The sequence below is a fragment of the Polypterus senegalus genome, chromosome 3 (genome assembly GCF_016835505.1).
Source record: "Polypterus senegalus isolate Bchr_013 chromosome 3, ASM1683550v1, whole genome shotgun sequence".
Lineage (NCBI taxonomy): Eukaryota > Metazoa > Chordata > Cladistia > Polypteriformes > Polypteridae > Polypterus > Polypterus senegalus.
In genome coordinates this window covers 117,031,570-117,046,766 of record NC_053156.1, presented here as the reverse complement: position 1 = coordinate 117,046,766, position 15,197 = coordinate 117,031,570, and the positions used below count along the sequence as shown (strand labels likewise).

The 15,197-nt window shown below is 37.8% G+C and overlaps 1 protein-coding gene across 3 annotated transcripts in view; it reads right to left on the bottom strand.

The window, feature by feature from the left end:
* The window catches only part of bves (blood vessel epicardial substance), a 63,932-nt gene that overhangs the window by 10,260 nt on the left and 38,475 nt on the right, over positions 1 to 15,197 (bottom strand). For all 3 annotated transcript variants that reach the window (XM_039747854.1, XM_039747853.1, XM_039747855.1), the window contains exons 5-7: positions 13,406 to 13,514; positions 9,887 to 10,054; positions 6,499 to 6,640 (exon numbers count right to left, since the gene is read on the bottom strand). In XM_039747854.1, the coding sequence (XP_039603788.1) occupies positions 6,499 to 6,640; positions 9,887 to 10,054; positions 13,406 to 13,514 (419 nt within the window). The remainder of the gene's footprint in view (positions 1 to 6,498; positions 6,641 to 9,886; positions 10,055 to 13,405; positions 13,515 to 15,197) is intronic.

Below are 15,197 nucleotides of genomic sequence, written 5' to 3'. Positions count from 1 at the left end.
AGTAAACTTAATGTGTAAATATTTGTATGAACACTAAAAGAGTCAACACCATAAGACATAAACTAAAAATGTTTCACAATGTGTCCCTGAATGAAGGGAGGCTCAAAATCAAAAGTACCAGTCAGTATCTGGTGTGGCCACCAGCTGCTTGAAGTACTGCAGTGCATCTCCTCCTCATGGACTGGACCAGATTTGTCAGTTCTTGCTGTGAGATGTTACCCCACTCTTCCACCAAGGCACCTGCAAGTTCCTGGACATTTCTGGGGGGAATGGCCCTAGCCCTCACCCTGCGATCCAACAGGTCAAAGACGTGCTCAATTCCTTCGACGATAAACACGAATCCGTCCATCATCCCTGGTGAGACAAAACCATGACTCATCAGTGAAGAGCACTTTTTGCCACTCCTGTCTGGTCCAGCGAAGGTGGGTTTGTGCCCATAGGCGACGTTGTTGCTGGTGATGTCTGGTAAGGACCTGCCTTACAACAGGCCTACAAGCTCTCAGTCCAGCCTCTCTCAGCCTATTGCGGACAGTCTGAGCACTGATGGAGGGATTGTGTGTTTCTGGTGTGACTCGGGCAGTTGTTGTGGCCATCCTGAACCTGTCACGCAGGTGTGATATTCGGATGTACCGATCCTGTGCAGGTGTTGTTACACGTGGTCTTCCACTGTGAGGATGATCAGCTGTCCTTCCTGTCTCCCTGTAGCGCTGTCTTAGGCGTCTCGCAGTGCGGACATGGCAATTTATTGCCCTAGCCACATCAGCAGTCCTCATGCCTCCCTGCAGCATGCCTAATGCACGTTCACGCAGATGAGCAGGGACCCTGGGCATCTTTCTTTGGGTGTTTTTCACAGTCGGTAGACAAGTCTCTTTAGTGTCCTGCGTTTTTAGAACTGTGACCTTAAATGCCTACTTTCTGTAAGCTGTTAAGTTCTTAACGACCATTCCACAGGTGCATTTTAATTAATTGATTATGTTTAATTGAACATGCATGGAAAACATTGTTTAAACCCTTTACAATGAAGATCTGTAAAGTTATTTGGATTTTTAAAACATTATTGTTGAAATACACAGTCCTGAAAAAGGGACATTTCTGTTTTGGCTGAGTATATGTTTGGTATCATTATTTTCAGAATTTATCAAAACTTTAATGTGATGTTGTTAGATTTACAGATTCTTATTCTGTTTTTAGCTTATTAACTAAAAAATATCAAGAACTCACTTCCCGTGAGACGAGAATTCGTGAGAAAGAGATTTAACCACACCCGGGGCTGGAAATAAAAGACAGAGTAAGACAGCTGCTGTACAGGTTTTTAAATATTCGAATCGATGCGCGAGATGCAGATCACATGGCACGGCAGCAGCAGCAAGCCAGCATCTGATCGAGCAAAGAGGAGGTAAAAAAAACTGTATTTGTTTCCCATTGTATCACAGTTTAAGAGGGGGTTTCGGAGGAGCGACTGCATCTCCTTGGGGTGCGTTCAGTCCCCCTCTTCACAATGCAATAAGAGAATGTGAAGTGGCTGGTGAAAAAACCAAGCCGGGGGGAACCCCCTAGTTTCACCAATAATTAAAACACCAGTTTCATTCCAGTGTGGTATCAATTTTCTTTTATAGTTTTGTCCTTATTAAAATATTATAAAGTGTTTACCCTTTATCAGGACCAGCACCACAACAACAAATGCTAATAGTAGCACAAGCAATTTTGTACACAGAGCACAAGTTACAGAGTTTTTGAACAGGCTTTTATATGTCCAGAAAAATTGTACAGTTAAGTTTAAGTAATATTTTGCACAGTGGCTAGAATATCCATCTCGCTTGGAATATGAGATGATTTTGTCTGCAAGTTCTCCCTTTAAAATTCATTCTTGCTTTCTCCGAGAAGGTAAGTTTCTGGCTTTGTAACTGTTGTTAGTCTTGGTGCATTTAGTTGTGTTTCCAGTGTGGCTAGTATTGACATTGCAGCTTGTCCAGCAGGCTCATGCCTTGTGAACAATGCCACCAGGAAGAGCCTTTCCTCATAACACTCTAACCACAACAAAGTGGCTTTCAATACTGATAAGAGAGACCTTCTTGAAAATGTTTATTAAAAAATAAATACAAGCAGTATGTAATGTAATGACAAAATAATAATTATTTCATTCAACAAAGACAAACTTGAACATCTGAACAGAAAGAACAATTAAGTCTACATTTTATAAACTTGATATAAAGGTGTCTCAGAACAAAGGAAATCAATTTGCAGGTTGTGCACTATTGACTGTTCTCTCAGCTTAGGCATATGGTTAACTTTTTAAAAGCACTGACCTGAAACTTTCAGTCTTGTTACTTTCTCTACTGTGCTAGATTGAAAATGTGTAAAGGTTTTAATTTTCATGCTGATTTGAATCTGCTGTAACAGAAGAAGTGAGTCAAGATTTGAGTACTAAAGTGATCCAACACCCAACGAACTAGCAGCGCTTGAACAGGTTTGGGAGGACATTATGCGGTCTTTGTGATGCTAAAAGTTGAATGTTTTGAGACTTTGCAAATAATTTTTCAGTCAACATCCTTCTATGCACCTAATGTCTGATCTCAGTTACTCCACTTTTGGGTTCACAAGAACTAGACATTCCTCTAGCATCATCAGGTATATAAGAAAAAACAAACCTGGATGAGGTGTCAGTGTGCCCTTTCTGTCGCAGGACACACTCACACATATTCATTAAGCCATTAATGCCTCATGTTCCATTATTGGAACGACAGTCAGCTAATTTTATACGTTATGTATAATGTAAGAAGTGGATTTGTCTAGTGTTCCAATTTTGGAATGCCACATAACTCAACAAAGGAATGTAATACATTTTGTTCTCTTCAAATTCTTGTTCCTTATATTTTTCTATGCAACATATGTGAAGTTCATGTACAAACTCCTTAGGCATAAATGGATTAATACCAGGCTAGTTTTGAGCCTCCAATGAATCAAACCTGCACATGTGAAAATAAACAAATGGGTGAATGGATGCCTTATTAATATATCATTATATTATTAATTTTATCTATTTCCTGGACTGTACTAAATCCATTCCTAGGGTTGTAGAGACTCTGAGCTTATCCTGGCAGCATTATGTGCAAGGCAGGCACTAACCACAGATAAAATGTATACACTGTCATGCATGCCTTACCATTTTTGAATCAATAATAATTTCTTGCATTTATATGCAAAACATACACCTTTGGAATGTGAAAGGAAAACTGTAGAATCCAGAGACAATGCCAGGATTCAAACCTAGTGTCGGGAGCTGTGAAACAGCAGAGTGAAACACTATGCCACCATACTACTCTTTAAACAGCATCATTTATGTACTTGCTTTTTTTCTGTTCTGTATTTGCTCAGATATAATTTATTTCAACTGAAAGCTTTCAATTTTAGAGAAAAACACTGAGAAAGACAGATCATGTTAACAATGACTGGCTGCAGGATTCAATTGCACAACACTGGATGTGTAGGGCAGCAGTGCTTTCCACTGCGTTACCATGCTGCCCTCTTTTTTAAAATGCTGAACATAATATGAAGATGAAAACATGTTTTTTGTCATTTTTAGTGCTAATTTTTATTGCACCTTTAATGACAAACACCTTGAAATATTAATTGATAACACTGATTACATCTGCTTTTCCAAAACTAGGTTATAGCAAAGTAGATAATATTTTGGTGGCAGCGGATACAAGACAGAAAGCAATCCTGTCAATCCATCACAAAACATATTCACTTTCACCAGGCTGGTTTTGAGTAACTAAGCATGCATAACTTTGAAATTAGGGTTTGACAATCCAGAAAAAAACTTTCATGCACACTGGGAAAACACAAATACTCCACAATGATGGAGACATGACCAGGATTCCAACAAGACCCCGTTAGGAAGTGGCACTAACATTTGTGCCACCACAACAGCCTACAGGTTATATATTAAGTGCACAGGTACTGGACTACATGGTGAAGTAGATATGTTAGTTAATTCCTTAGCTTTTACCATATTCTTAAATCGTAGTAGTTTTACTTAAATGTTTTACATTATTGAAAAATCAGAGTAGATGGTGAAAGAAATTTTGAAATATTCCTTGTATGTCCATGATGTATCCTCAAATAAAATATAAAATGTATATGCAGAAGTTTATGTTATTGGAAAGACCTTTTTTAAGAACCACACAGTTTGGAGGCTCAGGACTGTACCTATACAGTTATATGCTTTATACAGAGCAATCCTGGTGTTTCATGGAACACTGTGAGGTCCACAAAGAGAAGCACAAATCAGATTGTGGGGAAAAGCTCCACAAAACAAAGGAATGGAATGTCGTGTGGGGGTTGTGTAGCTGGAACCATTTGCATTCGGAACGGCAACTCCATGTATCTTCCTAATGCATGTTTAAATACAGTATATTGAACATTCCAAATGAATAGTAGATATACTATAAATAAGACGTTGACGGTGATTTGTATACATCTGAAGGTAAATAAAACAAACACTGGGGACATGCTATTCATTTTGTAGTGATGTCATAATAGCCAGTCTTTTAAAGGTAGGAAAGGGAAACAATACAATCTTGAAGGACGAGCAGAAATGCAACATTCATATTGAAAGCACAGAGGTGATGCTTCATTTAGTTATATTCCACAACCTCAGGGAGATAAAGCCCATTAAATTTATGTGATATGTTTATTATTCAACCGTCATCACCCTTTGCAGATACAGTATGAAAAGTTCATGCATTCAGCATCATGTGAAAATGTATAGATTCCTTTATTTACAGATATCCATTGCTTATGCTGTAATTAGTTAAGATACATTTATTGTAAACATTCAAAAGAGTGTAAAGTTATCATTTTCTTTCATAATTCGCAAACTGAAATTTTAAAGTGACCAATGTATATATGTTAGAAATTAGTGAAATCAGAGTTTTATCCAAAACTAAAATGTTTTACAGTTCCCAATATAACAAGGAGCTTTATTTTATCTGAATTGATATCTTAACTCATAATGACTTATATCTTAAAATATGTGCTTGTGATGAATAGGCTGGTGCGCAAGGGGCTGCCAGGCAGGAAAATGTTGCACAGAGCAGGGGCACAAGTAGCAAGCAACAGTGTCAACCACACATTTTCAGTGATGATGCATGCCACTATAAAAGAAAGAGCAAAAAACAGAAGAGTGCGTGGCCTTTTAAGATGACTGAATGCTCTGCAATGGCAGTAAGCAGGAAAATCAAGAATGCTCAAAAAGGTTGAAACATGACCAAACTCCTCTTGGATGACAGAGGAGTGGGAGCCATTTTAATTTTAAAGATGACATATGGGAGGACTGTCCATAGGCCAATTGTTACCCTGAGTCATTAGATGGCAGCACATTGTCCCAGAGCTTAAGGTACATGATACTCTTGCCAGAGGGTGAGATAAATGGGCTGGTCCTTCAAGGACTATGGAATTCATAAGGGATGTAATGATCTCAGGGGTCCATCAGAAGTGATGTTGAAACACTGTAGACTTTTACTTGATTCTAGAAGTAATTCTCGGTCTTGAGAAAACTGGATTCAGGAGAGAACTTAAAGGCACCTCAATCCAGTGGCCAAATTGAGTCTAAACTTGGAAGACAAGTTAGGGTAAAGTCTCAGCTGACAGGTGGAATAGTAGTCAGAGAAACCTACAGATAGAAAGAGACAGTTGGGAGGTCTAAATATTTATGTGTGGTACTCTGATGAGCCTGCGGTGGGCTGGCACCCTGCCTGGGGTTTGTTTTTCTTGCCTTGCGCCCTGTGTTGGCTGGGATTGGCTCCAACAGACCCCCGTGACCCTGTGGTTAGGATATAGCGGGTTGGATAATGGATGGATGGACTCTGATGAGCCAGTGGGTGAGCCATTTCTCGTGAAAGACAAACAAACAGCTGCATTGACAGCCCCAGAGAGGCTGTAGGGATTTACATTTAATTGTGTATTCTATACTTTTATCTTATAACTTTTTTTGCCTTTTGTTGATGACACCCTTGTGTCTAATTTCTAAGTAAATACACTATTTTTACATAGTTTGACTTCAAAAGCCTTTTTACTCAATCAGAAGTGCTGAGATGATGCTTGTGTCATTTTTAGGGCAAATTTATAACTATTAGTTGTGAAATACTGCCACATGGACGTTGCTATTTAGCAAATATAACATTTACAATTTTGCTCAATCTAATCTTCAGGAGGAAGCCAAATTCCCTCACCTCTTTGGCACTAAGGAGAAAAAAGTGATAGGTTTTTGATTTGTATAATTTTGAAGGACGGGCGCCTGCAAGTTAAGCACATAAACCTTATGAATATTTAACCCCCACCCCCCCACACCATTCCATTCCTCTCTGAACTTGATCTTACCAAAGAGTAGCAGGGTCATCTATAATGCAAAATTGTTTAAAATCAGCGGGCAATAACTTTCTGATTTCTGTATCCTCCATGGTAACTTCACCTTACCGTAATGCTTTAACTTACGAATAGAGGATGCTGTGGAGCCACCACGAAGAAAGTCTTTTAGGACATCATCAGTGTCACCTGTACTAGCCAGGCTGTTTCTCATCTGCATCATTGACAGCTGGGAACAAAGACTTGGCTGTCGGTCTATTTTTTTGGCTGTCTGCACATAAAACATAATAAAAGATTACATTTTTTTCCCTTATACTGAAAAGCACCTCAAATTTTACATTTAGCTTATACTGATATTGTTGGTAGTCAGCCAAAAGAAAAAATACATTGACGCCCATCAGCTTTATTTTCTACTCAACATTTGTAATTTAACATTTGGTTGAACAGCCTGCAGCAAGCTAGAACACTTGCTTAAAAAAACTCAATTATATGCTTTAAATAATGTAAGTTTCCACTTCATGACTTCCCATTTTTTAAAAGACTGTCACTTACTTTGGAAGAATTGACAATGTGAATTTTACTAAAAACTTTTAGTATTTTTGGATTACTTCTGTATCAACAAAGTCAAGAGTTATAGCCAACCTTTAACATTACAGTTAGACTAAGGCAGATGACATCATCATGTACTAATAAACACCACATAAAGTCTCATGGAAGCAATCTGTTTTCACTGTTACAGTTGGAATTCAAATATTTCTGCACTCTTAGCTGCAAGTAGGAGAAACCAGATGCCATCAAAGAATTTTTAAAACACCACTGTAAATCAGGATAATCTGTGCATTTTACCTCATTTCTATAAGATGTGAAATTGTTTGCAACATACCAGTCTGTTTTATATATATATATATATATATATATATATATATATATATATATATATATATATAAATATATATAAAATTATATATTGTGATAAAGTTCATTATTTTCTGTAATGTACTGATAAATATTAGACTTTCATATATATATATATATATATATATACACACACATATATAAATACATATATATATATATTAATTTGAAAATTCAGCTAGCAGTTAAGTTTACAGCTATGCACCTATAAATGTCACGCATGTGTGTCTGAGGATCTCCTTGAAGGCTCATTCGAGGTAAATGGTAACCCACCAGGGTGATAGGGGGCAATGTTGCTAAACTTGTTCCCTTTTTCCCCCACAGCTCCCAGAAACCTCCCAGTGAAGGAAACTAGCTCCACCCCTTCCCATCCTCCCATTATAAAAGGACCGGGTGCCTCCATTAAGTTGTCCTGTCTTGATGAGACCAGTTCTGGAGAGTGAAAGCTCTGAGAACCCGTTCTGTTAATCTGTTTGCTTACCTAGTGCTCTTGCAGTTTTGAGTTTGTTTTGCTTTGCCCTATGTTACCTATTAAAAGACAGCACCTATTTTAGTTTGTTAAATTGGAAAGAATTAAAATGGACTACCCGGCTGGAGTTTGAGACCTTTTTGAATTGTTCCGGCTCCGCTTGAACCCATGTTCGGCCACCTCACAATGTGTTTTTCCCTGAAAAGTGCCACATATATACTTAACTGATTGGTCAGTTTACTGGGAACCAGTCATTCACATTCAGGCAGAACCAGTCAGATCACATCAATCACTTTTGTGTACAACGATGTTTAAACAAGAATGGAAAGTCACAATAAATCATACGTACATTTATTTCAGAGGGAGAATGGACAAGACTACAGATTTGTGTCTTTCAATGTACTGTGGCATTGGGATGTATACATTATTGTGAGCCCATGTAAAAAATAAAGAAATGGTAGATATGTTGGGGTTTTCACACGAATGTTATGGCTGTATCAACAACAGCCTTCATTCAATAAATGTTATGCTTGAAATTATTGACTTGTGCAAAGACAAGCTGTAGTCAATCAACTAATCAACTGACTTCAACTGTGCTGCTAAAAGAGGCATTTTAGAATTCCCAATTAGTGGTATATGGTAGCAACATACTGATGTAGTTAAAGTTTAGGATGACAAATAGTACTAGGATGTTGTACCGTGTTAGCCATTATGAATGTAGAGAAAAGCCAAGCAAAATGACACCTTTTATTGGCTAACTAAAAAGATTACAATATGCAAGAAGTAGGGGCCTGAGTTGCCTCGAAAGCTTGCATATTGTAATCTTTTTAGTTAGTCAATAAAGGATGACAAATAGAATTTGCTGGAAGACTGGAAAAAATATTGTGATTGCCAGTTCCTGTAGATTTATGCTGAGAAGAGCACCAAAGTGTGCTGAAAATAAAAAAACAAGCAAAATCAGTCTCTCTTTCAGTTTAGTGTCAAAAATAGCATAATATATGTATTCTGTCAGGTTTCTCTTTCAACAAAATTGCTGGTGAAAATGCACCCCCACCCCCCCGCCAGAGTTAGACTTACTTTTAGCCTGGTTTGAAAAATATTTTCCTAATTTTTAACATATAAGATTATGCTTTAGCTGTATTCCAGGTTAAATTTGGTCATTTGAAATTTTGCTTTTATAAAGTAACTGCCTTAGCAGTTAATTATCAGTCAACCTGTACCTACTCCACTAAAGTTTCAAAAACAATCACTCCTTCACAGGGAGTGTCGAATGTGCAACTGCACAATCAGGTTACACAAACTGCTCATGGTGTAACCCACACAATTTTAGACTGTCTTATTGCAGCATTTTTCAGTGCCCAATAACTCTAATTTCACCATTTATTTATGTTAACAGAGCTCCCATTTGTGAATGGGCTTTTTCATCTGGATACTGGTCTATACCATAAAAAGATCCACTAAGTCACTGGTCATGTCACTCCTAATCCTATTGTGATTATTCAAACAATGGTGTCTATCCATTACCCAACCCGCTATATCCTAACACAGGGTCACGGGGGTCTGCCGGAACAAATCCCGGGCAGGGCGCCAGCCCACCGCAGGGCACACACACACACCCAAACACCAAGCACACACTAGAGACAATGTAGGATCGACAATGCACCTAATCTGTATGTCTTTGGACTGTGGGAGGAAACCCATGCAGACACGCAGAGAACATGCAAACTCCACGCAGGGAGGACCCAGGAAGTGAACCCAGATCTCCTTACTGTGAGACAGCAGCGCTGCCCACTGTGCCACTGTGCCGCCAAACAATGGTGTGTGATTTTTATAATTGCTACCAGGAAGTCTGACAGAAAATGGGAAGACTTAGGGAAGTTTATTCAGAATAGGAAGCTTATTTCCACTAACACTGTATGTGAAAAAGACTTGCTTATGTAGTTATTGATAATGCTGCAACAAAGAGCTACAACTAAAACACAAGTCTTCTGTCATCTCACTGACAAAGAATCGCAAACAAAGTAGCCATATAGTAACAATGAAACACCATTTCATGCTTCTATTTATACTTAACAATTATGAATTTAATATAAACATCTAAAATAAAGCATATGTGTTTAAAAATACACGTACCTTATCATTCAATGTTGGGTCATTTAAGGAGTACAGCTTATTTGTGATGTCTTTTCCTATAAGATATCGAAACACTTCATTTAAAAAGGGCTCCGATTCCAAGAAATATGTTAGTCTTTCACGGGACCAGCATATGAATTTGCAGTTTTCTTCTGCTACAATGGTGACCTGAAGAGACAATTATACAAATAAACGACTAAGTATTATTAGAATGAAATCCAAACATTTTAAAAAGTATGGCTAATGTGCAAAACTCTACATAGATTTCCCAATTGGCACTGGCATAGACGTTACATTTTTTAAATGTAGTTTTCCCTGGATGTAAGTGAGTGCAATCCCAGTTTCTGTCATTCACAGTGCTGATGCGGAGTTCATACACTGTCCTGCAGCCTGCCAAACCGTGTTGGGCTAATGGAGCAGGCTACAGCAAGATGCAGTTGTGCGTTCACGTGCTGTGCTTCACTCAACTTGTCAAGGGTGTTGTCACATTATCCGGGGTATCACAGTTCCAAAACAAATCATGAACTAGTTGGAAAAGCCAAAGAAAAACCAAAAGGCCACCTTTTTGTAAATAAAACTAGAAATGATAAAGTCTAGGTAAATTGCCTTACTAAACATTATTAGGTTTTTTTGATTACTAATGTTATAGTTAAACTGATTCTGGCACTTTATATTTAGCTATGAGTTATTTGATTAAAATGTGGCCAGTGAAAGCTTAAACACATTTTTCCTTTTAAATTAATTGTACATACTTGTTTGCATTAAATACATTCACTTTATAAAGCTTTCTCATGAATGGATTAGCTCTCACTGAGTCTTGTGATGATAAGTGGGTTACTATACAGGTGTATACAGGTATACTGGCGCCCTACCTGGGGTTTGTTTCCTGCCTTGCACCCTGTGTTGGCTGGGATTGACTCTAGCAGACCCCCGTGACCCTGTAGTTAGGATATAGTGAGTTGGATAATGGATGGATGGATTTCAGTGTGTGTGTGTGTCTGTACTAAAAATTATGTGAACACCATTATAGGTCAAATCTTATTAGATTTTGTGTAGAACTTGCATTAGTTAACCCTAAAAGCAGATTGGATTTTGGGTGAATTCTAACTTTTAAAGACAATATGATTGTCTTTAAACTGATACCAGCAACAGCCAAACCACTGCTCAGAAATTAACAAAATTTGGCATTTGCATTTTGGACTTTGAAAGAAAGACATCTGTGAATTTTAAATTTAATCTAATGTTTTAGCTTTGATCTTTTAAAGTTTAGAAATTTTTAACACCGCAATCACAGCAGCTAAACTCTAATTATAAAGAAACACTGATTAGATTGTATGGCTTTATGAATTTATCAGGATGGCTATTTGTTTGTGACAGGTATTTACTTTTTTTTTTTTTATTTAGAAAAAATACTTAGAGTTTTGGCACCTTTAGCTTACAGTATGTGTTAGGGATGCTGGCCAAAAGATAATCCTGGGATTATGTGTGACAGAAAATGCATGTTTATAATCCTTCTCCTCTAACTATTAACATCTTAAATGAAGGAAAATGTAAATAAAGAAATTAATAAAATATTCACATAATTACTGGTGGATTAATTAGTAATTGTTCAAAATGTGCATAAAATGCACAGAAAATATATTTTTTTCACATACAGACAGTCCTTGATTGCTAGGGCCTCAAAACATAACATCTTTTCAATTAATCGGCAAATGTCATTGTGTTTTAGAAAGGGTCATAATTTAAGTTCCTGCCATATCAGGTCTTGTTGTGAGCACAATGTGAGGTTCTGTATATAGCAGTTAGTGGACAGGCAGTTTGAGGAGCTGAACTTTGAGGAGTACAGTACCTTTTTGACAGATCCTGGGTGGGAGTAAAGGGGTTGCTAATAGCTGATCCTCCTTAACCTTTTCATATTAAAATGTGCGTTGCTTTGTTAACATTTTTAATGTGCCTTTCCACTTGTGCTCAGTTTGATGTTGGTTGTCTTACTAGATATTCATCTCAGTAAATGTAGCAGGTCATGCAATATGATTACCACCATATCACTAATAATGTTCATGTTTAGAGAGAGAGAGAGGTTAGGAGCACACGCTGATACAGCGCATTGCCGCACCCACCACACAACAAACCAACTCAGGATCCCAGATTGGGACCCGAGTGCAGCCATGACGGGTGACACCTCAGCACCACACTAGTTCAGATGGAATAGAACAGTGCAAGGTTTTTTATAGTGGCTGGAGTGCCAGTTCTGCCACCAACCCCCAATTTGGATAGTGCTTTTTATTAAATAATTTATAACAATGTACATTAGCATTTCTTAAATTACATACAAGCAAAAAACTGGATGAGTAACTGTAAGTGTAACTGGATAGAAACTACAACTATTAATTTTGGCCTACAATCAGACTAAATATATATGATGGTATGCTGTTTAGTTAAATATAATTTGTAATAATATGGTATCCATAAAATTCTCAGAAACTGGTCATGTCAGATAGTTACAGTAGACTAAAAGGAATGAGCCAACATTAATAACTGAGCACCGACGTTTGTGAAAATTAGTCAAATGATCTCAGGAGGGCCTTTACTTGACGATTATGATGACAAGCTTTCAAGTGAAAGTGCCATTAGGACTCTGGAAAACCCACCAGGGAACGTTATGTCTTTAAGTGGCTTCCCATAAACAGCAGTTTCTTACAAGGTGCTACTCAAAGAAGGGATAGTCATATAATGTAGAGGATGGCTGCAAAATAGACTTTTGTTTTTCAAGATGAACTTGAGACACTCTCTTTGTTAGCAAAAGTTTCTTCACTTTCTGTGTCTTTTGACGCAAGTTGTTCTAATTTAGAGATAATGTTAAAAAAAATGACAGGTTCTGGTGTGTTTAATTAAAAAGTATTTGTATTAGTCAAAGACAGTTGTAGAAATAAAACTTTGGTCCCACTTAAGTATAAAAAAAAAAAAAAATCACAATTTATACTTTTCAAATGCCATGTTATACGGCTGACTTCCCATCCTGCCATGCTTAATAAATGCTTTTTCATTCAGGTGATTGAACTGTTAAATTAGTTCTTTTAACAAACATGCCTTTTCAACTCTAATTTTAGAGTTAGTACTATTTCTGGAAGCTACAATAATATATTAACAGAATGAATTTGCCAAGAGCTGTTTAAGTGAATAGGATTAATAGAAATAACATTTTTGCTAAGGTAATTTTGTGCAATAATGGCAGTGACTGGGAGATGTCCAACATGATTCAAACAGAGTATTTGTTTCATCTTTCCATGAATGAATGAATAAACTAAACAGACATCAGTCATGCTGGAACGTAGGAGGCGGGCTTCAGTTTACTCTGTTGTATTTAATCTATAAGGTATAGGTTATATTTTTCTTTCTCTTAACAATAATAATTATTTCAAAACCTTTTTGAAAAAGTAAGTTAAATAAAATATGGTGACAGGGATGTGTAGACGATTCTTTTATTTTCATGTCTTATAAATTTAAGCTATTGCGTACCTGGAATTTTTCCCCACGGTTCATCTGACTGGATCTAAATTCAGGGGAGTCAATGAAGGCATTCGAGTAAATATTATGCAGAAAATGTCCTCGATATGATACCTTCATTCTGTTAGAAGAGAAAAGGAAAAAAAAAAATGAGCGCATGAGCTACTGAGTTTATGGTTTGTATAAAAAGTAAATGAGCTATAAATAAACAGGGACATAAACTATCAGGGTCGCCCTGTCATTTGCAGCTATAAATAACTGAGGGTAATTAATCATTTCAGTGACAACCTGCAGCGTGACACGCAGTGATACAAAGTTGCTCAGCTGGAATTCAACCTTCACTTTCACGAGGTGCCACATTTCTTGGCATGAGGTAAGGAAAGCGACTGTGCTCTTGATAAATGTACCAGTGGGGCTTCCTTGATTTTAAGGAGTTTTTTGGCCCCTCATAAATTACCATCTGATTTTCTTAAAGTTAGCAGTGATGTCTCTAATTAATACCAAGCAATCTCAGTAGGATTTTCTGGTTTCTTGTAGCACCCTTACTTAGCAAATCTCACAGGTGCAGCTTCTTGTAATATGAAATTATGAAAACAAATGTGTCTCTTTTTAAGTTAAAAATATTGCAATGATGTATTTTCAAGCAGGTCAACGGTCTCTAAATCTGAAGTTATTTATCAAGATTTTACATTACTTTTCCTTTCATCCTTCCTTGTTCTACACATCATGATTATGCCCTAGACTGTATCTTCTTCTTCTTTTGGCTGCTCCCATTAGGGGTCTCCACAGTCGATCATCTTCTTAGATATCTCCTCTGCATCTTGTTCTGTTACACCCTCCACCTGCATGTCCTCTCTCACCACATCCATAAACCTTCTCTTGTGCCTTCCTCTTTTCTCTTGCCTGGCAGCTCTATCCTTTGCATCCTTCTCCCAATATAACCAGTATCTCTCCTTTGCACATGTCCAAACCAACGCAATCTCGCCTCTCTGACTTTGTCTCCCAACCATCCAACTTGAGCTGACCCTCTAATGTACTCATTTCTAATTCTGTCTGTCCTCGTCACCCCCAATGCAAATCTTAGCATCTTTAACTCTGCCACCTCCAGCTCTGTCTCCTGCTTTCTGGTCAGTGCCACCATCTTCAATCCATATAACAGCCGGTCTCACTACCGTCCTGTAGACCTTCCCTTTTACTCTTGCTGATATCCGTCTGTCACAAATCACTCCTGATACTCATCTCCACCCATTCCACCCTGCCTGCACTCTCTTTTTCCCTCTTTTCCACACTCCCCATTACTCTGTACTGTTGATCCCAAGTATTTAAACTCATCCACCTTCGCCAACTCTACTCCTTGCATCCTCACCATTCCACTGACCTCCCTCTCATTTACACACATGTATTCTGTCTTGTTCCTACTGACCTTCTTTCCTCTCCTCTTTAGAGCATATCTCCACTTCTCCAGGGTCTCCTCAACCTGCTCACTACTATCACTACAGATCACAATTTCATCAGCAAACATCATAGTCCATGGAGACTCCTGTCTAATCTTGTCTGTCAACCTGTCCATCACAATTGCAAATAAGAAAGGGCTCAGATTCGATCCCTAATGTAATCCCACCTCCACCTTGAATGCATCCGTCACTCCTACTGCAGACCTCACCACAGTCAAACTTCCCTTGTACATATCCTGTATAACTCTTACATACTTCTCTGCCACTCCCGACTTCCTCATACCACAGCTCCTCTTGAGGCACCATTTCATATGCTTTCTCCAGGTCCACAAAGATGCAATGCAACTCCT